The following is a 25,572-nucleotide window of genomic DNA, read 5'->3' as shown; positions in this document are numbered from 1 at the left end:
AGATTTGCATCCTCTTGGTCTTGAGATAAATCTGTGGTTTGGGAATGACATTAGCTGTCCATGTAACCTCCTTTTGCAGGGGAGGGGTGATGTTTCTTGGGCCAGTTAGTGATGACAAGTCTCCAGACGAGCTGTCTTTTCAATCACAACAGTATTTGAATTAGCTCCACTCTTTTGCATCAGCCTACCCAGCCACATGCTTTAGAAATCACTACAAGACTTGCACTTGAGCTTCTTTGCCAATCTTTGTGTGTTCCAGAAGAGAAAGATTGACCATAGCTGATCTAAGGTGTCTCAGTTATCTAATTTCCTATCGTAGCCATTGCTAACTTGTGTGAGGATTCATCGAAAGCTTGATGCCCTAGTCTAGGTTATTTAGAACAACTGTTGTTTGCTGTTCTTAAAATACAAATTCTCTACCAAAAAAAGAACACCCAATAACAATTTATTTTTTCATATTTAAAAATTCTGGATTATTTTAGTGTAACTAATAATTTGCTGAAGCTGACACATTGAACGATCCTGTCTAATATTTGATTGATCTATCTGCTACCTCATCTCTTAACTCCCAGTGCTACAAAGCATAGATAAAGCTGCTACTGGACTTCTGCCCTTAATTAATGCAAAGGGACATCAGCCAGTGATTTCAAAGGAGCCTTGATTCTGGAAGTTGTAAGTCATCTGCAAGTAGTGAGAGGCAGACATTAGTGCTACAAAATCAGAGATGATTTGAATTCCTCTCTTGCTCAGTGAAATACCAGCTTGGAGCTGTAAATGTTTGTACAAATAGAGAACTCTATTCCCCTTACTACTTACAAGTATTATTAAAACTGAGCCAGTAGTTGCTTTTTGGACAAAAAGTTTTTATAATTAGAATTCATAATGATACCTGATTATAAAATTGTTTTTTAGAGTTTCTAAAGTATTAGGTCTTAATTTTTCAAGTACTTAATTTCTGACTCTATTCTTATGTTTTGCCAAGCTTGCCTAAAAGTTTAAGTTTTAGATCAATTATACAATAAAAGATTTTTCAAGGGAAATAGAGGTCAGTTTTTAAAATGAATGATGCTGTGATCAGATTACAGATTTGCAATGAATATATTCATATATACAATAGTTTAAAGCTCTGACTTGGTAAGTATCTTGTAAACTTTATAAGTTTTTAATAGTACTGCGATTATTATTTACAGATTTTACATTAAGGTAAACCTAAAAAAACTTTATTCCAAGCAATGTTTCTAAATTAGTTGCAGCACAGAATTATGTATTATTTTACATATTTGGAAATACTGTTTTGGTTTTTTTTTTTTTTTTTTTTATGTTTTAAAGAAGGCCGCTGAAGGAATTTCCAGATCCTGAATATAAGTAAGGACTATGTTATAAGGGCACAAATTACAGTTTCTGTTAGGGGTGCTGGTAAAATAAGTGTTCTTTGATTTGTGTTTTTTTTTCTCTCTACCTGCTGAGATCTTACTTATTTGAATAAAAATGTGTCTATTGCAAGAGTACTCAATTGCTATTTTTGTGTAGGGGGTAATACATGTAGTGTTCTTGTTTGTGCCATTTTACTGGTTCATTTTGATTCCTCAATTTTTTTATTATGCTAATTGCATTAGCAGTAACAATCATACAGTGTCAATGGTGATGGTGGTTCTGAAATGTTTCTTGGTTTTGAGAACGACAGAAATGTTTGCGTTCTTGTTCACTTTTTAAAATTGTCATTAAGCACATTTTAGTGCTGACACGTTAGCACAACTAATTTAATATTGACACCTGTCAACTTTTCAACCTCCTATGTGCAAACACTTTGTTAGTGCTATATATGTAATACAAAAGTGCTAAATACATGTTTTAATGCAAATTTTGCTAAGCATTAGTGCAGAACACATTTCTGAAAAGTCATAAGCTTACTATATCATAGTGATTTTTTGCCAGTTGCTTACTTATTCTTTTTCTTTAAACATAACATGCTGTTATATGTAATGAGTGGTGCTGAAATTGCTTTCATTTATCAAAGATGTGAATGACACAATGGATGCTTATGTACTCTGCCTGTCAAATCCATAACTGCTGCTAACTGAGCTAACTTCTGTTTTTCCACATGTTTCCTGGTTTTCTGTCAGCTTTCAGTCTTCCACGGGTCATTCAGTAAACGCTACTCTGAGTGACTTTTTTGAGTTGCCATATGTCAATCACACTTATTTTCTCTGCTTTTTAGTAAGCAGAGAAAATAAGCTTGCTTTATTTGGGTTTGGCTGTCTTCTGCAGGGCAGTGTCTTGCATTCTGTTTCATTCCTAGCTCATTTTTTCTTTTAGTTAGGCTGTGGAAGAGCTTGAGAATCAAGGGGGAAGGAGTGTCTGATCAAAATAAAGGAGGAGCCAAACAGAAGATAAAGAGATAGCAGCAGGATTTGCAAGAGTTCTTTAAGCATTACTTAAAAAGATGGGGACCTGGGTGAGAGGTTGAAAAAAGTTGAATTACCTTAAAGCTTTTTTCAGCAAGCATTTCCAGAAGGTAGTGTCACCTTAAAGAAACCTTTTTTTTTCCCTTCTTAATTGTATCTTGACTATTTCTAAACAGTCACTAATTCTGTGGGATGTGGGACTAAAAAAACTATTAAATGTCATTTTTTGGCATCTACATTTCTTCCTAATGAGGGAACGGATGTGTCATTGTATTAAATACATTCTCAGTGCATTGCTGGTATGAGTAACCTGATGTAGCAGTTGCTAAGTGTACATACTAAATTTGAGAAAAGCATTTAGAAGTTTCTTATATGAGACATCTATGAGTTTCTTATATGAGACAATAAAATGTGCATCAGCTGTATTAATCTTCCCTTTATAGAAAATACTCTTAATTTAATTTATGGGTTTTCTGTAGTTTTTAATAATATTTCAAGTACCGCATTCCTCATTAGAGATGGCGGAGAGGAACCCCAGCATGTCTTCAGCAGAGATGGAAGAAGAATATGTATTTGTGTAGCCTCTTGCCAAGCTCCTCACATCCTCTGGGCACTTGCTTTGCCCTGAGTAGGGCTGGTGGGAGCTATACCCAGGAACTGCTGTTCCTCACCCATCTGCTGCAGGACCATGCATGGTCACTGACTTCAGACGAAACCAAGCTCCCACACATGACCACACTCACCTGGGCTTTGTAACTTCTATCTTCCTCCTCTGTTAGTGCAAGCTTTCTTTTTTTCCTTCTCTTATCCTTCAGCAATCTTCAGGAAAATCCTCAACTGAATTCAACCATGTGATCTATGAAGCTCCACTCCTAATGGTCCTTGCTTTATCTTTCTCTAGTTTTGCAGGATATCCCCTATATTTGTAGACCTGTAAGAGCCCCAAAATACATATTTGGATTTAAAATGAAATGCAAGGATTTCCACCTGTAGTAATTTGGATTTTTGCCTTTGCTATTCATTGGCAAAAATGTCCCTCTGAAATCTCCAGGAATGATGTAGTTGATTATGATTGAAATTTGTATTGCTGCTCTTTAGTCACATAAACTTGTACATGCTCTGGAAAGGGGAAGATGTTTTTGGGTATACATAATTTTCTGCTAACTTGTTCGTGTCACAGAAGCTAATTTAGAAATAAGATGTGTCAGCAACGGGACTGAATTTGTGTAACAAGCTTGGCAGTATTACTGCTTCTCTTAGGACACAAGCACAAGTAAATATAAGATTAATTCCAGCAATTTGCAAGTGACTCAAAACATTTACATGATAAACTGGTGCATTTTTGTTTTCTTACTTTTTTTAATGTTAGAGCTGAAAGACTTTGGTTTTGTTTTTAATATTTTCTTTGAAAATCTAAATCCATTTCTTTCTCCTGGGATATTTCAGTAATAGCAATATGCTGTTAAAATAAACAGAATTTGGAGTTTTGAAACAAGAAATGAATCAGAGTTAAGTACATAGGATAACAATTTATCCTATAACAATATAACATTTGGAGAAACCACAAATGATCTCCAAAAGAAATTCAAAACAAGTTAGATCCTTTTATCAAACATCAGATGGATAAGCTTGTTTTCTTAGACTCTAACTGGAAGGGATTTTCCAGAGGATGTAGAGATGAAAACCCCAATTCTGAACTTTCCAACTTTATCACCTGATGTGTAAGGTATATCTTATTTTTTTTTCTGCTTCTGGACATGAAAAGGTGCTTCTCCTTAGACTATTTCTATTACTTAGTCCTGCTGTACTTAAGGGTTTGTCATGAATGCATTTTACTTTTGTGGCTTAACAAGCATTTGAAATGAAGCTGATTGTAAATAGGTTACAGCACTAGTAATGTTTTTCCATTTTTTAAATTTTGAAACACATTCATGGATTGAATCTCTGTAAAATAATATATTTTTGAACTTTGCTTAGTATGTGTTGTCCCACCTAATTTCTCTTTCAGTAAAAGTCATTCAGTTTGCACAGCTATACCACTCTTTAAAGAAAAAAATAGTAGTTTTCAAGAGGCATGTTGACTGGTTGCACATGCCAATATTAAAATTCATGGATACAGAAGTTAATAGTAGGTACCAACAAAATAGTGTTTTATGAAGTGTTAGAAGTCTTTCAGGACTCAATCTGACAGAAAAAAAAGATTAAATTGTATTTACTTAATTGAAGGCTGACTTTTGGATTCAAAGGACAAGTGAGGTATAACTTGATCAAAACCCAGAATAGTATGTCTGGCACACAGCTCAGTCTTATTTAAACTGAATATTGATCTTGTTATAGTACTGTAATTCTGAGCCTGGGTCAACAACCTGCAGGTTGCTGCCCAGACTTGAGAACTCATCCCCTCCCCACTGCTTTCTAACCAGCATCATTAGGTCATGTCTGCACTGCATTTGTAGGCTCTGCAGGGTACAAATAATTCCTGCTTGACTGTGTTGGAAGGTGCCTTGCTTGGCTCTTGGGTGTTTTAAAGTAATAATGAGGCACAGGCTGATTGTGTCGATTTCTACTAATGTTTGTAAATGGAAAACAATTATTTCAGAATTGCTGTGTGTTGCAGTAGAATTTTTAGCTCTTGGAATTTGTCTTTCAGATACATATGCAGAATCATATCATCCTTTGTGAAATTATGATTTTATAAATGCTACCAAATGCATTTTAATTATGTGTATTATTTTTAGTGTTCTGTGGAGGTTTAGTATTGTGGGGTTTTTTGGAGTTGCCAAAGGTAAAGAGGTTGGAGTTGTAATTTTCTTGCAAGCAAAAGCTGCCCATTCTAGTCTAGCACTGGTAACTAGTGTTGAGGCAAAGTTAGTGTGCTGACCCACCATCCATGCTCATGCACATTGGCCAAGTACACCCTCCAGGCTTCGTGTGAGCGCTGACTCTTTGACGTGATAAATTTGCTGTGCTGATGACAAATGTATTTTTACAGTGTCTGTACTGGTGCGCTGCTAGAAATAACTGACTTGAGAGGCTGTTTAAAATACTGCCTTCCTTTTGTGTACATCAACAGGTTTTTGAAACTGTAAAAGGGATTTCAGTTACAGTTGAGGGAGTACCATCTTAAGGAACAGATAGGTTTTTAGTAATGTTATTTTTTTCCAGTAGGTGTTTGTAACTCTTGAAACTGAGTGAAACAAGAATCCTTGCTCTCTGCTGCATACTATATGGCAAGAAAAGATAGCTGAAGTATTGGGACATAATGACAGAACTACTATCATGTGCATAATGGAGAGGTGTTCTTAAACACTATTCTTCAGGAGTAAACATTTTGTGCCGTGATTGATGAAACTATATACAATGAAGTTATATTGATTGTTAGGGTTTTTAGTATAGGTTTGCCTAATGGTTGTTTTGAAATGTGTGATTTTTTTTTTCTGGTAATTTTAACAAGTTTGCCATGGACTAATCTGAGCAGTAATTGTAACCAGAGATCTAAATAGCTGCCCTTGATTTTCTTCCATGTTCATGAATGTAAGTTATCTCTGGGATACTCTTTATAAAAATATTAGAGAAATGTAATGTTTGACTTTCATTTACTGACTGACAGTTCTTTACTGTAGTGGTTTCAATTAAGCAAGTAATTTTTTGCATCTTCTTCCATGGTTCACTTGGTAACTCCTTAGAAAACAAATACTGAAATATGGTTACAGTTCCTGACACTTCTTAGGACAGATTAATTTCTATAGTCCTCCACACAAAATGCTCAAACCAAAAAAATGTGTAAATTCTTCCTAATACTATTTGTGAAGCAAGGTGGCTTTATTTATCATCACTCTCCAGAAAACAAAAGTTTGCAGTTTTGCATTGGACATCCCACAGATTGTGGCAAGCCCTTTACTTCTGCTGGCCTTAGTTTCCATAAATTGGGAGTATCAGTCCTTTTGGACATCATCGTATAAAATCAAGTCTTCTGCTTCAGATCTGCTATTACACTGAATATTTTAGTGGCAACCATTTCTGAGTATCCTTTTAGTAAAACTAAAACTATATTTGGCCAGTAATTTCAAGATGATGTTTGAAAGTCACACCAAAGGAAGTGTTGTTAGACATAGCTGGGATAGCATTTTGTGTGCTTGGCTCTGAGCTTAAAGGCTACACTGAACACTTTTAGCAGGGACACCCTGATTGATTGTATTCAGAGTCGGTGCTATTATGAAAGTGTTTTATTTAGAAGGATTTGCAGGTGATCAACTGATGCAATGATCAGTGGTGTGTGGAGGGGTTGTCAGAGACTGTGCAACATAAAGTTCTGCATTACCTCACTTTGAAAGCAGCCTGGCATTTTAGACTTATGCTTTACTTGTTCAGGTTTTATTCTGATGCATTTAATGCAACAGTTTAGCATTCCTGTCTTTACAAACCTGCTGTAGGGAGTGAGGAGCGGGGTATGCGTGTGCTTCTAGTGTCTGACTCATTTGATACCACCCCAGTGCATATAAATAGTGCACAGAAGTGTATAGCATCATCTAACCTCTGATATTTGAGAAGATCAGTGAAACTATTGGAAGAGTGGAAAACACACTCTTTACTTACTTTAAACTGTACTTTAAACCTTTCTGAAATGTAACCTTTGGGTAGTAGGAAGTCTTGGCAGTGGTATTGAGATAATATTTTTAACTACTTTTAGAAACTAAATGTGTAACACTTCTCTGTGCCTCCTTTTAGTGTAAAGAGGGGTGTAAAAATTCCTTCGTTATAGCCAAAGAAAGCCCTGATGGTCAGGAGCTGCATCTTGGGAGGCAGGTTTGCCATCTGGAAAGTTTTCCTGACTTTTACAACTTAACATCATTCACTTGCTAAATGTACCTTACTTCAGTGAGGTACTGGTAGCTTAGGGATTGTTTTATGCTTATCCTGTTCTGTCACATCTGCCTGTTCACTTTATCTGTGCCTTCACATATGTGCTGTCATGTCCATTCCAAGTCACGTGACACTTGCGTGTTGGTGCAATAAAGAACAACTGGTGAATGTCTTGTTTTGGTTTTTTAATGACGACTGTCAAACAGAAATAAAGTTAAGATGCAAGTCATCTTTGAGAGACCTGAGAACGTTTTGTCTTCTTGGCAAGAGAAAGAGACAGTTAAGTACTATAGTTTTTTTCAAGATGTGTGTTTTGTATTTCATGAATTTTACAGAAACTATTGGAATCACAAACTCAGGTCTTTAGATAAATACCAATGGTGCATTTGAAAATGAGGTTGTGTGAGCACTGGCGTTTCTTCCATTAGCAGAGATATTTTAGAACGCTTAGCTTTTGATTGTGACAGATCCTTTCCTTGATTTTCGGGGAATATAGTAGACTGAATTCCTATCAAGGTTCACTTTCTGTAGGCTGGAAATAAAGCTTCTGCTGAATCAAGTCTCTTCCAAAGAGCTCCTTAGAAAGCTTCAACCAGATTAATGGATTTCCTTCTTTACGACATCCTATGCTAGAAGGCATTGTGGAGGCAGTGACTGTTTGAATCATGTTGTTCCTACTGAAGAATCATCATCATTATCTTAAGGAATGAATCTGAAACTTGAGGAAGCAGCAACTTGACAACATGGCAACTTCCCTTTGCCATGGACTCTATATTCAGAACAGTTGTCTAGAACAAGATGTTTTTTTCCAAGGAGGCCAGGAACTGCTGCAGTTAATAGAATTTGTTAATGTAACTTGTGAAACTGTATCGTAATCAACTTGCAAGTACTTTTGATTCAGTAGCCTTCCCTAAGAGCAGAAGGAAGTTGTCTTCTACATCTTTATTCTCCTTATGCCTTCCTTCATCATAATGAAAAAAAAATTTTAATTAGAATCTTTATCATCCAGTGAACCTCAAATAAAGTATTTAGTGAAAAACCTAGCCCGTATTTGGCAGCTGTACTTGGCAAAGAGGAGAAGATGTGGGTGTTGTTTCTGGACATTTAATTTTTGTTCTTGTGCTGTGTTATATAAATGCATTTCTTGCATGAGTGTGAATGTGAGCTGGAAGCCTTTAGCTCTAGTATATTATGTGGCTGATGCCAGAGGAGGGGGGAATATATTCCTCATTAAGAGAAGTTACATCTTCAGTAAGTCAAAAATGCAACGTAAGGAAACATAAGACTTCTTTTGACGGTGTGGGATTTTTTGTTTGTCTTTTTATTCAAAAAAGAAGCTATTATGTTGCAGTAGCAATGCATTAGTAAGTAGAAACTGATGTTTGATCTGCCGGGTGTACAAGCAAGCTTTGTGGTTATGAGACGAAGGATGTGTGCAAATGCCAGATCTTGTGCATGTACGTGGTGTTTTGCATGCAAAATTAATATAGGAAGAGTCATATTGGCAAAATACGAGCTTTGTGTTTGTAAGCTACTTTATTCTATATCACATCATGAAAATGCGTCCCATTACCATCACCTGAAATAGGGAGCTATGAAATGAATTGCCTGAAGTTTTACAACTGCCCCAGTTATTAACCACTGCTTAATGAACTACCAGCGTTAGTAGATTGGGATTGATGCTATTGGCATGTTAAATTTAACCGTGAAATCTTTAAAAGATCTGAATGGCTTAGAACGTAAAACAAAGTAATGGATGAAGTGTTTGGTGCCTTGGCTTGGATCCAGCTTGATGTCCTAAATGAATGCATAGTGAAACCACAACAGATCAACCCAGATTTACATGAGTGATGCAGAAGAGCCCTGAAGCTAAGCCAACATAGTGATTGAATTAGCTCCTGCATTTAGAGAGGCTTCTCCCTCCAGGTCAGACTTCTAAGCACTGATGGGCTTGTGTGGGGAACTCGCAGTTACAGGCTGAAATATGCCTGCATTTGGGAGGAAAAGAAATCTTAGAGCTTGAGAACTTTTAACTTTGACAAGTGTGACTGATTTTTGTTTTAGGGGGAAAAGGGGGAAACACTGTGAACATTTCCATTAGTGGTGCTTTGGTCAAGGACCTGCCAATCTTCCCAGAAATATCTGTTCAAAATTTGAAACATTTTGTTGCCATGGGGTTGATAAGTACCTTATGTATTTGCCCACCTTCATACAGTGCATGGCCTTTTCATTTAGTAAATAATAACTCTGCTGTAGTGTCATGCACGTAAATGGACTATTTTGCAAATATCTGTGTGTACTGATGCAAAAGTACAGCATTTGTGATCTCTTCTCTACTTATTTTAATAAACTGATTTTATAGGTATGTCAGATTAAAGACAACACCTGGTGGATGGACCAGAAGCATTACTCCTTTTGAGTTTTAAATAAAGTTTTGTTTTTACAAGATGCAGGGAAATGGTTATTAAAGAGCAATACCGGGATATGAAGTGTGTCTTTATTATAGAGATTTGTATCACAGCAAAAATGTTTCAAAGAGATATTGAGGGCATTTTAAAAAATATATTCTACAATTCATATTTTTAACTGCTACCTTCACAAAAGATATTATTAAGTTCCAGCAGCTATTTTATTGATGTTAGTGCTATATGCAGTTCCTGTTTATGTACACTTCAATCCTTCAGTAACCAGATATCTCTATTTTTGTTTCTTAGCATGATGTATCACAGACTTTGCTCAAAGCAACTCTGGACAGTGTGGTTGAAGAGTGTGTCAGCTTTGTAGGAGTTGATATTAACATCTGCTCAGAAATACTATTAAGGTGAGTGAAACATTTTCCTATTCCAGTAATTACATGGCTCTGGATCACAGAGTCTCTGTTTAGTCTGCCATCTGACTCAAGCTCAGCTGGAGCAAATGGCTCTTGTGTTAAACTTCCAATTACATAAAAATGACACAGTAAGACAGTATTTCACTGAATCATTAAGAGTCAGGTTTTAAGGATATGTGTGATTCTCCAGGGTAAAACTATGCTTCAGAGAAAAACAGATATTTAAAAATTTTTAGCCAACACTGCAATTTTAGAAAAATGTGATATATGTAATACGTATTTTTACATGGAGAAAGGTATTTTCAAATGTACTTTGTCTCTTAGAAGGTATTTTTATAGGTACTTCTAAGTGGAACAGGTTGTAAAACTTGGGCAAGGAAAGGAGACAAGGAAAGATTTAAGGGGAAACTTGAAAAATGTATCCCTTTTTGCTGTTTGTTTTTTTTATTAGGTAGTTATGCCGTGTTTACTTGAAGAATGTTCTGGACTTTATTTTTCAGGGCTAGAAACTAAAAGCTCATTCTCTCTTGAGTGTGTAGAATTCAGTATTGTTTAGACTCTCAGAAGAGTAAAAGTACTGCTTTCATCCTCCATAGTAGGAGGGGAAGGAAAAGAATGTTCATAATGTTCTGTCCATATTCTTCTTCCCTAATATACTGTCCATAATCAGTAATGAAAATTATATTAGGTGTGAAAGTTAGGAAAAATGCATTCCTGATATCACTATATTTTAGTTTTTTAGCCCCTTAGAATCTTTCTCAAAAACATATTTCTGTATTTTGTAAGAGACTCTCTTTCTATTCTTTTTGGTTTTCCACTTCCATGTTCTTTCTCTGCATGTCCACCCCCCTGCCCAGTGCCTGATTTCTTCTGTCTTACATGCTTTTGGATTTAGATCAGCTTTTAGGAAGAAAGCAAGTGGAAAGCAAGGTACCTAAATGACAAATGAAGCTTTCATTCTGTGAAACAGAATAGAATCATAGGATAAGCTGAGTCTGAAGGAACAGTTGTATTGTCCACTTCAGCAGGAAGCATCAGCCTGAGATGCTACTGTGCCTCCACAAAACTGAATGTGGGGTAACCCTGTACAGACAGGGCTGCAGGTGGTAACCACATTGTGTAAGTATTTTGTGTGGTCTAATTAGCCTGGCTTAGAATTGTTCAAGTCTGCTGTTCTGTGTAGATGCAGTCTTATGTTTTCCTTTAGACATCCAGTTTATCAGATTGTCACCCTAGCTAGATTGCAGCTGGAGCAGAGCTTTCTGTTTGTGGTTTCTGATGCATCAAATACACTTCTTGACACATAGTACACAGGGAGGGGATGACAGTGCTGCAGTATTTGCATTAATCTGCTGAGTATTGTGCTTGAAAGACTTGAGATCGTCAGTGGAAAATTCTGTCAATTCTGTCAATACTGTGTAATGTTCCTTTGTCAGTATAAACAAGCTGGATTTCTCAATGTTTCTAAGAAATTTTAGAAGAAAATTCCATTCCTAATGATTAATATTCTGTCTGTGGTTAAAGGTGTGTCCCTCTAATTTCATTCTTAGCTTTCATCAACTTTGGACTATTTTTTAACTTTTGCTTGAGCATGAGAATAATGGAAATATTTTTTCTTTTTTCCCCCTGACATTTTATGACTCTTGCTGGTTTTGCTGGTAGTGTTTTTCTAGAATCAGTTCATGCCATTCCACAAACAGGTCACTGCTGCTGCTGACTTGAAGCAATGGCATCAGATAGATAAAGCCTAGTGGGTGACATTTCCTTCACTAGTGCCATGAGTAACTCCCCACAAGAGCTCTTCTCTCTTTTTACGATTAACCTACACCACACACAGAAAGTTTTACTCACATGTACATAAAGAAAATGTGCTGCAAACCCACAACTTCCTGAAGGAGCCTGACTAACCACTGTTGCACTTCACAGGTAAGCTCTTGGCCAGGTCCAAGTTGCCCTCAGAATAAGTCATGCAGCCTGTTCCCAGCTGCTTTTTATTTTAGGAAGAGCTCAGAGAAAAGAAATAAGCTTTGTGGATCAGTTCAACTGCTTGAGGAAGGCAAGCTGCTCCCAGCCACTCTCCTTCTGGGTAGCAGATCTGAGCCCTTCATGTGCAAGGCAAGGTGTTTCAGTACCATTGGAAGGGCTGAGAGGGGGCTGTTCTTACAGGAACAATTTATCTGTTCTGAACCCTCCTCCCACACTGTTTCCTGAAGAGGGCAGCTGGGGGCAGGCCATAAGACATGACAAATTGAACTGGCATTACGGAAATAGCCAACAGATCATAAATTACACGTCCCTGGCTTACTAGTTAGGCATGTACAGAACTGGATTGCTGTACTGAGTTTTCTTGACTTGAGTGGATTCCTTCCACAGAGCTAAGATCCTTTTCAGACAATGCCTTTGGTCTGGGAGTCTGTTTGCTAATTTCTTAGCAGTTTTAAAGTTTTATAAACCAGATTTTCTATAGGAATGTGTATCCATGTAATGTGTAGCACTTGCAATAGTGACTGTTCAATGGTAATAAAAGTATTTTGTAAATTTTCTCTTAGACACATTGCAGGACTGAATACTAACAGGGCTAAAAATATAATTGAATGGCGAGAGAAGAACGGACCATTTATAAACCGAGAACAGCTCAAAGAAGTTAAAGGTTTGGGTCCCAAAACCTTCCAACAATGTGCTGGCTTCATCAGATTCAATCAAGAATATATAAAGACTTTTTGCAGGTAATAGAGATTTTAACTGTTCTGAATAAATTGTCTAAAATAGAATGAGAAGACTTCCCCCTTTTCTGCTTTGTATTCATGCTTGAGACTCAAGGAATCCTGCACCACTAGGTGCTCTGTGCTCTGAAAGACAACAAATTAACTTGTTAAAGTCCATGGTTGAAGATAGTTTTTCCCCTGAATAGTCATGGCTTGTTAGCCTAGTCCTCTAAGTCAGGTTTTGATAAATATGTAAGTTGAAATAAAAATGTTGCCTCTGAATTGCTAAAAAAAATTTGTCGTGCAGCAGTGTTGTGATTTGAGATATTAAAACTTTAGGCTTGTTTTTCAGACATAATACAGAGATCTGTAAATTAACTAATTTAATATGATAAAGATTATTCTGCAGAACTTAATGGTAGTAAACTAGTGCAGATTTTTGGAGTTTCAATTTCATTACCTGGAGAGAGGAAGTTGAGTATCTGCCTAGATTAAACTATGTCTATATTATACTCCTGTTCCTAGCAAGTGTGATGTGACTGTCTTCTGTCTGAAATACAGAACCTTTGGAAAGGTTCCTGTGAGGCCTTTTCCCAAGTCCAGTTTGTCAACAGTGCATCATCCTCTTCTGTCATCTCATTCCCTGATTCTGTACCATGTCTTCTACTCTTTCAGCCATTCATAGAGCTCCTCTTGACCTTTCTACAACTGGAAATGCCCTTTCTAGCACAATGTCTCTTCTCCTGCCTTTTCTCATTTCTCCTTCCAAAATAAAGAACTAAGAAAGGGCATGGCAGTAGCTCCATCCCCACACTTTTGCCATTGGCTTTTCTCAAAAAAAAATATTTTCCTGGGAAGCAGACACTATGTTTTAGCCAGGGGCAGTACTCAGAAGCAATGCTGTATTCCCAGTTGCTGCTGGCCGAACAGCACATGCGTAACTTCCAGGCAGGATGTGGGCACATGGGGACTGGCTTTCTGCCCAGGTGGAAGGTGTACAGATTGGTTGCCCATCTGGCAGGGAGGCATAGGCTGCAGGCCAAATGGTGCTCGCTGTAAGCACCAGAAGACCAAAGAAATTGCTTCCAAAGCTCTCTATGATTGATAGGTCTTACCTTGTACAGATCTGTTCTAGGTTCTCTAGTTTGCAATGCAACCAATGAAAAAAAGGTTGGTGGCTTTTTCGCCCTCCAAATGTTCATTGGTGAAATGTGAACATTGTTTTGGGGGTCTTTTAACCTTCCTGGAACACAATTCTGATGTTAGTCAGATTCTGTAAAACTTGGGAACAGTGTATAACCTGAGAAATGGGTTTTAAGGCCAAAGTAAAGCTCTAACAGCACTGCCTCTACAACACTTCTTGTGGGTCCAGGTGACATAACCAGAAGCTTTTGAAAATAACTTTGATGTTTCATTTTTATCCTTTCTAATCACTTTGACTTTAGATTGCTATATGAAATAATTTTGGTGCTTTTTATGTGAAATTTAACAAATAGTGGTTATTTTAAGAATTGATATGGAAAGAGGAAAATATGTTTGCATTTCTGCCAGCAGGTGATGAGTGGAGCCCAAAATGCCACTGCTAGTTTCAGGTCCTTCAATGCATTCTCTTTTGTCCTCCAAAAGCAGGAGCCACTTGTGATTTAGGAAAAAAAACAAAGAGGCATGAAAGGAGCATTTACAGTAGGAGTAATTTTGATGCCTTTAATGTGTCCTGATAAATTTTTTTGTTTGAGGACTTCAGGGAAAAAAATATATTGGTTTTGTGTGTGGACACTGGAACAGGATCATCTTCATTGAAAGTGACATGTCCATTTTTGATTTCTGGCAGTAATAAGAAAAATGAAGTTGAAAGTCATGCACTTTTGACTAAAGCAGGTGCACTGAGTAAAAAGAAGAGTAAACTAACATCATGTGCCTCACAGCAGCCCAATCCTTTGGACCAAACTTGCATTCATCCAGAGTCTTACAACATTGCAATGAGGTAAGTGATGGGAAAGCTTTTGAACCATTGACACCATCAATTTTTAAAATGAAAGTTCTGATTTTTCTGATGACAGCCTGCTCAGTCTTTTGAGACAGGAATATTTATATTGCTTTGAAGCTTTCACCCCTGTCTTCAAGAAGAAGGTATGGTTCAGATATATGTGAGCATGTGTCATTACTTCGGGCCTTTAAAATTAAATGTTGATATTGCAAGATCTAATTAAGATGTATATAAAAGTTCCCAAATACATGAATAGTATGATTGTTTTACTAAGTGGCTAAAAGAAGAGAATGGTTTTTGTGTATGTCAGAAAAAAAATAATTAGGAATCCATGTGTGCCTCTGAAATACTGCTGTAAGCTGTGATCTTTTCTATCAGCAGCCCTGGCTGAAATTGGACTCCGCTTTTCAGAAAACATCTCCCACCATAAATAGGCACATATTTATTTTTCAACTGGATTTTACTGAACAGGTTCTTTTCTTAAAAAGTACTGAAGCTAATTTCACTAGTAGCCAGTTGCTTTAAGGTTCTTATGATCTCTGTTGAGAATATTATGCCTGGACAAACAAACTTGTCCTTCCTGTTTTATAACCAAAACCATCTTTAAACCTCAATGAGAGATGCAGAACTTCTGACTTCACAAAGCTTGATTTTCTTACCTAAAAAGTCATACAGGATATTGCATTTTTAGGACACCTTCCCTTCAGGGTGTACTCTGTTTTCTCCTCCTATCCGTAGGTCTCCATGTTTTCCTTCTGCTAGGCATGCAGTGAACTTTTGTTTCCATCCTCTCCCTGCCACAGTTGATCCTTCTTTGTGCTTGATTCTAGGACCCACTGTTCAATTTCCTGTTAGAGTCTATTGCAATTGTGCAGTGTGTAGATAACTTTGGTCTCTCCTTTTCCATGACCATTCCCCTTTTTTCCTTACACATCAACATTTCCCTGTGTAGCTGTGGGAAAAAAACATCATTCAAGATCCTCATCTTAAAGATCTCTTGTTTGGTAGGTGGATTTTAGGGTGTACAGCTTGATCACCCTAACTGAAAATGATTCCATGTAAGTCAGTTAATGTGAAAAACAAAAATGAATTGATTATTCAAAAATAATTTTGATTTTCAATATTGAATTTCATTCAATTTAGATTTCAAGTACTCAGATTTTTGTCTTTATCTTTCCAGCCCTGGTACACTAATAACATTGTTAGTAAAGTGTCACAATGCTACCTACCAGCCTTGCTTAAAGCCTGATGTGGACAGATTGCTTTAGAGAGCAGAGAAGTACATGCTGTTAATGGTGGAATAGTACAGTAATTTCCCTACATACAATATTTTCACAAGGGCTGGTCAGAAAATAAAGAATTGTAACTTGGTTTCCAAAGCAGCACAGGTGACTTTTATATATGAAGTGGTGAGTGGGATTATTACTGCATAGGGTAGAACAGATATTCACATACAGCTGAAATTGTATCATTTTGGTAGGTAGCACATATCATATAATTGTGGTTTGAAATTCAACTGAGAACCTATCACTAGCACTATTTAACAAAAAGCAGAATGAAAAAATTAATGAGCATGATTTTTACATCTCAGCCAAGACAGTGGTTTGAGTCCTAGGCTTGTGCATGTTTCAGTGAGGGGACTGGCACCTATTGCACAGCCAGCACTGCTTAGAAGGTGCCTTGCTGAGTCTTAAAATGTGCACAGCTTCAGACCCAGACTTAGATTGCTTCTAAGCCAGTGCAGGAGTATTACATGGCTGAAGACCAGTATTAATCTATCTCATCATCTCTCTTTATCATGCAAGTACTTTACAGCAGATTTCCTGCAGTGCCATTTTCTATTCTCTGTTTCTCACCAAACACTTTGTCGTCCTAGATGGAATTTTCAGATGAAGTATTTAGTTTGACATCCATCTATGACATCCAAATGCATGTCATAGATGTTGCACCAAACAGGATTTTGTTGTGGGGTTTTGGTTTTTTTTTTAATGCAAAAGAATATAAGTTGATTACAAAGCAAATATAAAACAACAATTACAATATCTGCTAATGAAACACCAGAACTAATAAGCATAGCATCTCTCTCTGTACTAATTGTATCAGTCTTTTCTTCATCCTTTTGGCTTTCTCTGTTTTACTTGTTACATTTTTTGTACCTCTACACATAGTATGATGAGGGTAAAAAAATCTCCAAGTGCTTTCTGTGAATGTACTTTATGGACAACAGTATCTGTATTTTTCTCTTGTTTCCTTGAAAGCATATTAAATATGTAGGTGATAACTTTCATGGTATAGATTGTATGACTGTGCAGCAACTTGATATCACAAAATGGTATGGGAAAGAGGGCAAATATCTTTAATGTTTTTTCATTATGGCAAATAGCTGTTTTGAGAAAAGAAAATACAGCTCTGCAGCAAACTGACAAAAGCCAAGATGTGTAGTAATAAAAATTGACACTGGTGACATTAAGGGCTAAATATAAACCAGACATCCTCCCCTCAAGCAACTAATGCTATAATTTAGCAATGATTATATATTTAAAATGACTTTTCAAAAAAAGCATATGAGCTGCTAAGTTTCTCAGAACTTATGAAAACAGCTTTCTAAACCTTTTTTCCTCCCTGAGTATGAATTAGGAAAAAATTTACTAGGAATTCAGACTGCCTGGAGGATTCAGTCCAAAGTTTATCAGGGCTGTTGGCAAGTTTTGCTGACAGGCAGTGGATGGGACTGGGCTTGTAATTCTTTTTTTGCTGAGCCTACGTTCATGAGAAAGCTTTTGAGAGCCTGAAGATCAAATCATGTTCTTGGTGTTGGTTGGAGGTGTTATGGAAATTGGTCAATATCTGAAAGTCTTTCTAGAATGCTAGAATTAAACTAGTTTCAAACCTAATTGATAATTCTTATAACTTAAAATGCATGAGAAAAGTTAAAACTGTTAGATGTAGGTTAGAATTGATATTTCATAATAAAGTTTTGAAAATAATACATCTTAAAGAGTTCTGTGACTCTAGTGCTATCAGAGTATTTATTCTTTTTCTGTGCTTACACTGACCTGTTAGGGAGTGTGTCAAGTTCACAGGTGGATCTGTCTTGCCAAAGGGCAGAATTGTCCTGAATATGAACAGATTTGATCAAAAATCCAGTATTACATACCTCTTACCATGAAAATTAAAATGTATGGAATAGCTGCTATGTAATTTAATCCTAAAGGCTTCCTCATGCAATGCCTACCACATCTTGCTATAGAAAGTAGTTTCTGAAAGTTTTACTGGACTAAAAGTTTTCATGGAAAATTGCATTTATTTTTAAATTAAATAAGATGGTGATTTTTATCCACTGCTTATAGCCAAATTACCCAAAGGCAGCAGTCTACATTGCAGATTTATGACATGCAAAATTATCAGGTTTTAAAACAGTGTTTTTGAGGGATAGAAATTTACCAAAATTTGAAACCACTAATTTTCTTTTTCAGGACTGTTTTGTAGCTTGAAAAGCCAATCCATTAAAGAAAAATATGGTTAAAAGAATTAGTCCCAAGTGGTGACTTCGGTTGCCAAACTTCAGGCTGGAGCCAATTTTTAGGGCTGATTTAGAAAAATAGGGTTTTTATAATGGAAACACTGATGTAATCTTTACTACAGTGGCACAAATGGTGCTGGTATGATTGATTTATGACATTTAAGCATCTTAACTTAAAATCTGTACAATTTCTGTAAAATAATTGGAAAATATCCTACTAGTGATTTAACACGCTCTGCAGAAGACCCCAAAGCATTTTTCTTCATGGTTTCCACACTGACAAAGCTTGGCTTTGTCGTGTGCAGTGATCAAGCTTACAAACACCTCTAAATACTATGATTTGGAATTTCCAAAAAGCTAAATAAAAACCTGAAAACTTTATAGACAGCCCATTTTCCTGCAAAGCAGAACCATGTTTTATGTTTTTGAAAAGTCTATATGTGAAAACCAGTTAATAGTGGCAGAATCTTCTACATACAATTAATACAATATGTAGAGCATATCCAATTTCTTGGTATGTGTTGTTAAAGGATTGGTAGGAAAACCAAGGAAATATTTAGGAAGTCCCCAGAAGTTATGCTTATAAACCAAAACAACCAGGTTATGCTTATAAACCAAAATGTTGGAAAGAAACAGTGTTTTTTCTTTGTTCTATCAGTCTGCTGGGTGCAGTTGGTTTCATGTGACTGAATTTTAACATTTGCTGACTTTTTTATTTAAATCTCATTAAAATGCTTTTTGCAAAAGCTTGGCACTCAGAATGTGTATTTGCTGCTCACAGATTGCAGCATCTGGCTGACAGGTTGTATTTTAGCCTGACCAAGAAATAAAAATTTTTGCCAATGTAAAAGATCTAAAGCTGTGGCTTAGAATAGCAGAGGTAAGGATCTTCCTTGGCTAATTCCCCAGGTTTTGGACCTTGCCTGGTAGAGGCCAGTCCTGCTTACTGTGATTGGTTGTCCCTTAAGATAAGTTTTTGACATACTAGGCAGCATCACTTGGAGTGAAGATTCACATCTTGCCATTCTCTGTGTATTGATAATGGTTCTTGATATCTTCAGCAGGAATTCAAAGTCCCAAGGGAATTCAGCAAGCACTCATTCATGGGCTTTTTCTTCCCTGAAACAAACCACTTCCATTTGGTGCTGATTTCAGCAAGGTGTTTGTGTCGATAACAGTTTATATTCCATTGCAGGCCAATCAGTCATATTTCAAATATCGCTGGTGTTTCTTGTACTCTGCATGGGTGGATGCAACAGCTGACTCATAGTATCTCATTTGCTTTGCTGGTAAGCTGCATTTGCTGGCTTTGAAGGCAAGTACTGGCACATAAGAAAATGCAGAAGAAAAACTGTCGATGGCGCCACCAAAAGAAAGAGATTTTTCTCTTCTGCCCTTTATGCAACTGGAATTTTGTCCTTTGATAGCATTTCCAGCTCGCTGGCAGGCTGGCTTGCCTCTGTCCAGATCCCCTAGTTGTCCTGGAACAACTGAGGCAATGCTTAAGGGGAGTAGAAATCAGGGAGGGAATTATTACTTAGTATGGTATTTGAGCATTGAAAACTAGTTATTGTGTTCTATTTAATAATGCAGTCTACATGTGACTATTTTTACAGAGGATAGGAATTGTTACTGTGGTAGGAGGCCTTTCCTTACAAAGACATCAGAAATATCTTTTGTCCACTTGAATGAGACTGTACTGGCATGTACACACACATGTGTGGGTATTCTCATTATTTAATGTGCAGACTAATACTTTAAGAAGTCTTATATTTGGGGGCTTTTTAGAAGAAACTTTAAAGAGTTAAACTCAGTCAATTAATGAAACTTAATGACTATTTCCAATAGCCAATGTACAGCCCTAATTACAGAGAACACTCGCAGAATTGTGGCATTAAGTATTATAAATAACTGTTCATATTAATCACTTTAAAAGGCCAATTCATTCACAGGTTTTACTACTAACTTAGCTGGATTTTTAGAGGCCATATTTTTGTAAGCTATCTTGTCAGTAAACAGAAGACCAGAAAAAGCTTTCACTGCCAATTGCCATCCAGTAAAGACATTTTAAAACTTTAATGTGTTATAAAATACAGTTAACAAGAATGATTAGAAGAACTTGGAAATAATGGAGAAATATGCTCCATTTACACTGTAAATACTAGACCCATAAATCAAATGTATTTTTAATTTGTTGGAATTTTTGGGACTTACATAACTTCCCACTAGTTGCATTTAGAAAAAAATATTGGGCAAAACCCTCACAAGACCTTTTTAATGGAATTTTCTCCTTTAAGTGTAGTATACTAGTTCTTTGTGGATAACTAATCATGTTTCACTATTTTGTATCTCGGGTTGCACTCCAGTTACGTGATATATCAGTAGTCATGAGAGCAGCCAACAGCAGCGTGACTAATGGTATGGGGGTAAAGTGGCTATGCTGCAGTGGAACTGTGTCTTTTCTTTTCTCATTTAGAAACTCATTGTTTCTTAAAATTTGTAAGTTGAAAATGTCATAGACTGAGTGCTTTCTGCATGCTGTCAAATAATCTACATTATTAATAATTTATGCATTTGAAGAAAAACATACTGGTTGGACAGCTTTGTCTAGCTGAACCACATGGGTAATTTTAGATATATTTGAATCTTTAGCTCTCTGTGTCCAGCAATGAATTACAGAAAATAATGCAGTAATACTGTTTGATACCTAGTCTTCATCAGTAATCAAAAATTGAAGATCGGTATCACTGGTGGGAGCAAGAGCAGTCAACATCTGCGTTAGACAAATACCGCTTTTGCACTTCCAAACATTACTAAAACATAAATGTCTGCATAAGTTAAGTTTGTTACTGTCATAAATGTACGTTTTACCTAACAAAGTGCATGCTAATGCAGAGTTGTTTTGTTTTCAGAGTGATTATGCTGCTTTGCCATTAATTCATGTGTGTACTGTGACAAGATGTAATGGCGTATCATGTTGCTTTAATGTAATGAATCCAGTACTCCCAGCTCTTAAGTCGTGTTGCTGGAAATGATTACATAAAACAGAAATGACTGTGACTAAAGCCCTTGCAAAGCTTTAGGACTCCTGCACATTATAAGAAGCTTTTCAGGGGATGGTTAGAGTAACTTCTTAAAAATTTACTGTAGGCTTCCCTTGGTAAAATTTTTACTCTTTTCTGACTATTTTTTGCTTTCCAGTGAAATTTACATTATCTTTTAAGCATTGCAAAGGTTGTGCTATAATTTTGTGCAGATGTGTATGTTAAGTGAACATGATGTGCTTATTTGTTACATTTATGCTACTTTTCTTTCTTTCTTTATCTGAATAAGATGGATGAAATTATGTATTAAATAAAAACACCAGTCATTTATCCATGACCATTCTCTGCAGGTCCTGTAAGACTGCGAAGAGATTACTTTTAAAATGAAGGTGATCGCAAAGGTTTCTGAGTATTCTCTAAATCTCAAAACCATAAAACTCAAAATTCTAAACTATTTAAATTTCACCCTGTTCTTCCTAAGACTCTGGCAACTCTTGATCTGAGTTGATGTACCTTGAGCAGGAAGTTCACCATTCATTCACATACTCAGCATTTGAAGAAGCAAGGATATTATGTCTTAGAAGAATGACCTCACTTCAGAAAAAAAATCTCATCTTCCCCATTTCTGTTAACTTGTCTTTAGGTTTTGTCTTTCTAGTAGACAAACATAGCACTTGAGCTACTGCTATGTATTATTTATTTCACATATGTAGCCAGGCAAATACTTTAAGGACTTTCATTTCTGCACAGATCATTCATGTTCTTATGTTCTGCAGCTGGAGCTGTTGTTTACAAATTGTGTGAGTGAGATATTTCAAGGATTGTAGTGAGATCGTTTAACATTAAGATCAAAATATTTAAATTAAGGGAAACCTCTTTTTCCCTCTCATAGTTGTATCTGAGTGTTACAACCAACTGCATTTTTTTTTCCTGATTTAGAAATACCTTGTGGAGGAAGTTGTTGTGTTGCGTTTTTAATAAGGAGAAAAATAAATTTTTTCTTAGCAATGACATTTGAAAATAGAAATTATCAATATAATGCACCACTATCAGTCAGAGTTGTGCTTTTTTTTTATTGGTTTTTTTTTTTTTTGTCCAAGCGCCCTCAGGCTATATTCATTTGAGTAAAAATGGTACATTAAATATGTAATTAGATTGAACAGTATTTCTAAAACTAACTGCATCTGCAATCACTAACAAGTTACTTTAATTTGGAAATACTTTAATACATAGATTTTACCAAAGCCTGTTCTAAAATGGTGAGAGTTTCCAAAATACAAATAGTACTGTTTCTTATCGAGAGTATTTCTTCTCTGCACATGTGCATGCTGGGCTTTGTTACAGTGCTCTGTTTTGCCTGTGATATATAACCATAATTCTGAAATATTCTTAACAAAATTCGTGATTTTTAGAGCATTAAAATTCTGTAGAAGTTGGTGGGACTTCTCATGTACTTAGATTTGGGCACATGATGTATAAGCATCATGTTCAGGTGGAGCCAAAATTTTCCTGCGAGCAGTAACCACAATAATAAGTTATTTACGCAATTGTAATTGATAACATAGGACCCAAACCTACCACCCTTGCCTAGACAAGGAATCCTTTTTCATTTCAGATAAATGCTTTGGGATGTCCAGAGGGAGGTGAGGAAGGAGCAGAGGGCAAAACACTTTTAGTGAATTGTACTTGAGGGCTCAGGCACTTGGATTGTGCCCTGTTTGTTTTTCTTTCCAGCCATGTGCATATAACACCGTTCATTCTGATTGCATTATCCACACATGTGACATCTTTGTATGTAACAGGGCTTTTTTTAATATGCACTGGTGGCTGTTTTGTGTGGTTACACTTCTCAGTGGTGAAACCCACCCCGTGATCAATTTACAAAGTCAATGTCATTTTGTGAAATCCTAATGGTGAGAAAATGCTACTTAGACATACTCAAGCTGAGTTTCCATTTGAAGTGAAATAAAGCCAAGTACGTGAGTGTCAGCAAACTTGTTTATAGGGGTGGGTGGTAAAGCATACATTATTTAGAAGGTTGAGTCATGAGTCTGGTCGGGTTTGTCATGTTACATCTGGCACGTCAGTCAAAGCTGGGACAGCTGCCGCCTGTCACTAGTGCTCTGGTGGGGCATTGTCCAGTGTTAGCAGCCAGCAGCCCCCAGCAGTCTGGGGAGGAACACTTCACCTGGGCCTATTTTCAGCATTATCATGGCAACCACTTTTGGGGCTCCTTTGCAAAAGAGGGTGGTTTTGTTTCACAGAACAGAACAGATATTTTTCATATCTGTTATTAGACAAAATATTCGAATAGTAGTGGTAAGATTTGTTAGTTTACAGGAAAAAAAATTGCACTTGATATTAGAGAACATTTTGCATCTGTTTTGCTGTATACTTTGCTTCCAAACCACCTTAAACTACTTTAAAAAGTGATGTCAAAAGTTGATATGCAGTCAAAGCAAAATTCTGTAAATATGGAGAACACCAACATCCACGGTGTCGTTACTAATTTTTATCATACTTTGCTACATGAAAGATGTGTATGCGCTAAAAGAATTAGTGAACATTATATTTATCACTACCAAGTCCAAATCTCTTTGTTTGAGCTACCTGTACAGTTAAGTCACTATGCTTGTACTTGAATTCAGTAAAGTGGAAGTTGTAACAGATGTCCTCCTTTAGCAAAATTAATGGACATTTTTAAGTGAAGTTTTGCCCTTATGCTCAAAGGCGAATTCTGTGATTGACTGAAAGTCAGATATTCCTTTAATTATGTCTCTTCCATTTATATTTTGTCAAAAATAAATGCAGTTTTTTGTTTCAATCCATATAACTTCCTATTGCTCACCACCTGAAATAATCTCAGTTGGTTCCTTGGGTTAAAAAGAGGAAAAAAAATAAAACAAAAAATACTCTGGGTCTCCTGACAAAAGAAATACTAGCCTCAGATTTTTGATAAAAATGCATCCCCTGCATGTATTTTGGCAGGGGAAAGGAGGTTGAGTACCAGGGGCTTTTGATTTCCTATAGAGCTGGAATGTCTTCCAACAAGTTCAGGGCATGAACCTGCTGGTCAGCTCTTCTTTTGAGACTTGTAGTTTACAGTTGTTGCAAAGCAGGAAAAAGGAATCTCTTTTAGGAATTTGGAAGGAATGTTTCATCAGACTCTGGAGGACAGGACCAATAATTCTACCTGCCTGCTGTGGTGGTGAACATGCAAAAGAATATTGTTCTTCCTGCCAACGATAACGGCCCTGATAAAGCAGAGTAGATGAGGCTCATTCATGATGAGATGCAGGTCGTGGCTGAGATCACATATCAGGAAAAATTAATTGTTCTTAATCATGAAGTTTACAGACAAGAGAAGTGTTTCATGTAAAGTTTTTTTAAAGTTGGGTTTAAAGATTCTTAAATTAATATTTTGAGTATTCATTGTTGCTTTACTAAATTGCCATTCATTCTAATTTGAACACAAGTGACAATTGCAACAACATTGTTCTAGAACTCTTACTGATTTCTAGGAACTTTCATGGTAAAAGACATCTTTCGGTAATAAGGAAATTCAGTTTTATTGTGAGATGAAGTAATTGGTCTGAGAAGAGATTTTAATTGCATTTTATTATTTTGCATCTAGTTTTGCAATCTGTTCCAGAAGATACATATATACAGATAGACTCTAAATTTCCACTTGTGTCAGATCAGTGATGAGTTGAGAGGACATGCACTTGAGAAACTGTTCATATAGTTTATCGGAAGTTTTGTTCATGCATCAATGAAAAAATAATCGAGCAAAGGTTCAGTTCCCACTAAAGGATGTTACAAATGTTTCTGTCTTTGAACTTCCTAGGTTTTTATCTCTCATTGGAGGAAATGCAGCTGACATAGGAAAATCAGATATGCAGCAAAAAGTAAATGTAGTAATTCAAAAGGAAGGACTGGAAGGCACAGCCAAAAGGCTCAATACCACTGTGCACACACTGCAGCTGATCATTGATGGACTCACTCAGCCTGAAGGCTATGACATCCGAACAGGTAAACCTCGGTTTGGAAGGTTGTAATCTCAGTTTGTTTGTTCCACATAATAGTTTTAAAACAGCACATTTTCTTCTTCTAAAATCAGTAGCAGATTTTCATGGACATGTTTCTCAGTCAAGGTAAAGGCTATATCATAGTCAGATATTTCTTTTCAGTTTTGTAGGTAAGTGTGAATCCTGT

General features: G+C 36.5%; 1 protein-coding gene across 2 annotated transcripts in view; it reads left to right on the top strand.

Annotated features, from left to right (window-relative positions):
- The window catches only part of SRBD1 (S1 RNA binding domain 1), a 122,359-nt gene that overhangs the window by 93,706 nt on the left and 3,081 nt on the right, over window positions 1-25,572 (top strand). For both annotated transcript variants that reach the window (XM_036381335.1, XM_036381336.2), the window contains exons 18-21: window positions 9,983-10,089; window positions 12,648-12,824; window positions 14,635-14,787; window positions 25,205-25,389. In XM_036381335.1, coding sequence (XP_036237228.1) covers window positions 9,983-10,089; window positions 12,648-12,824; window positions 14,635-14,787; window positions 25,205-25,389 — 622 coding nt within the window. The remainder of the gene's footprint in view (window positions 1-9,982; window positions 10,090-12,647; window positions 12,825-14,634; window positions 14,788-25,204; window positions 25,390-25,572) is intronic.

This window comes from Molothrus ater, chromosome 3 (assembly GCF_012460135.2).
Source record: "Molothrus ater isolate BHLD 08-10-18 breed brown headed cowbird chromosome 3, BPBGC_Mater_1.1, whole genome shotgun sequence".
In the NCBI taxonomy this organism is placed as follows: Eukaryota; Metazoa; Chordata; class Aves; order Passeriformes; family Icteridae; genus Molothrus; species Molothrus ater.
This window is presented reverse-complemented; position numbering and strand designations above follow the sequence as displayed.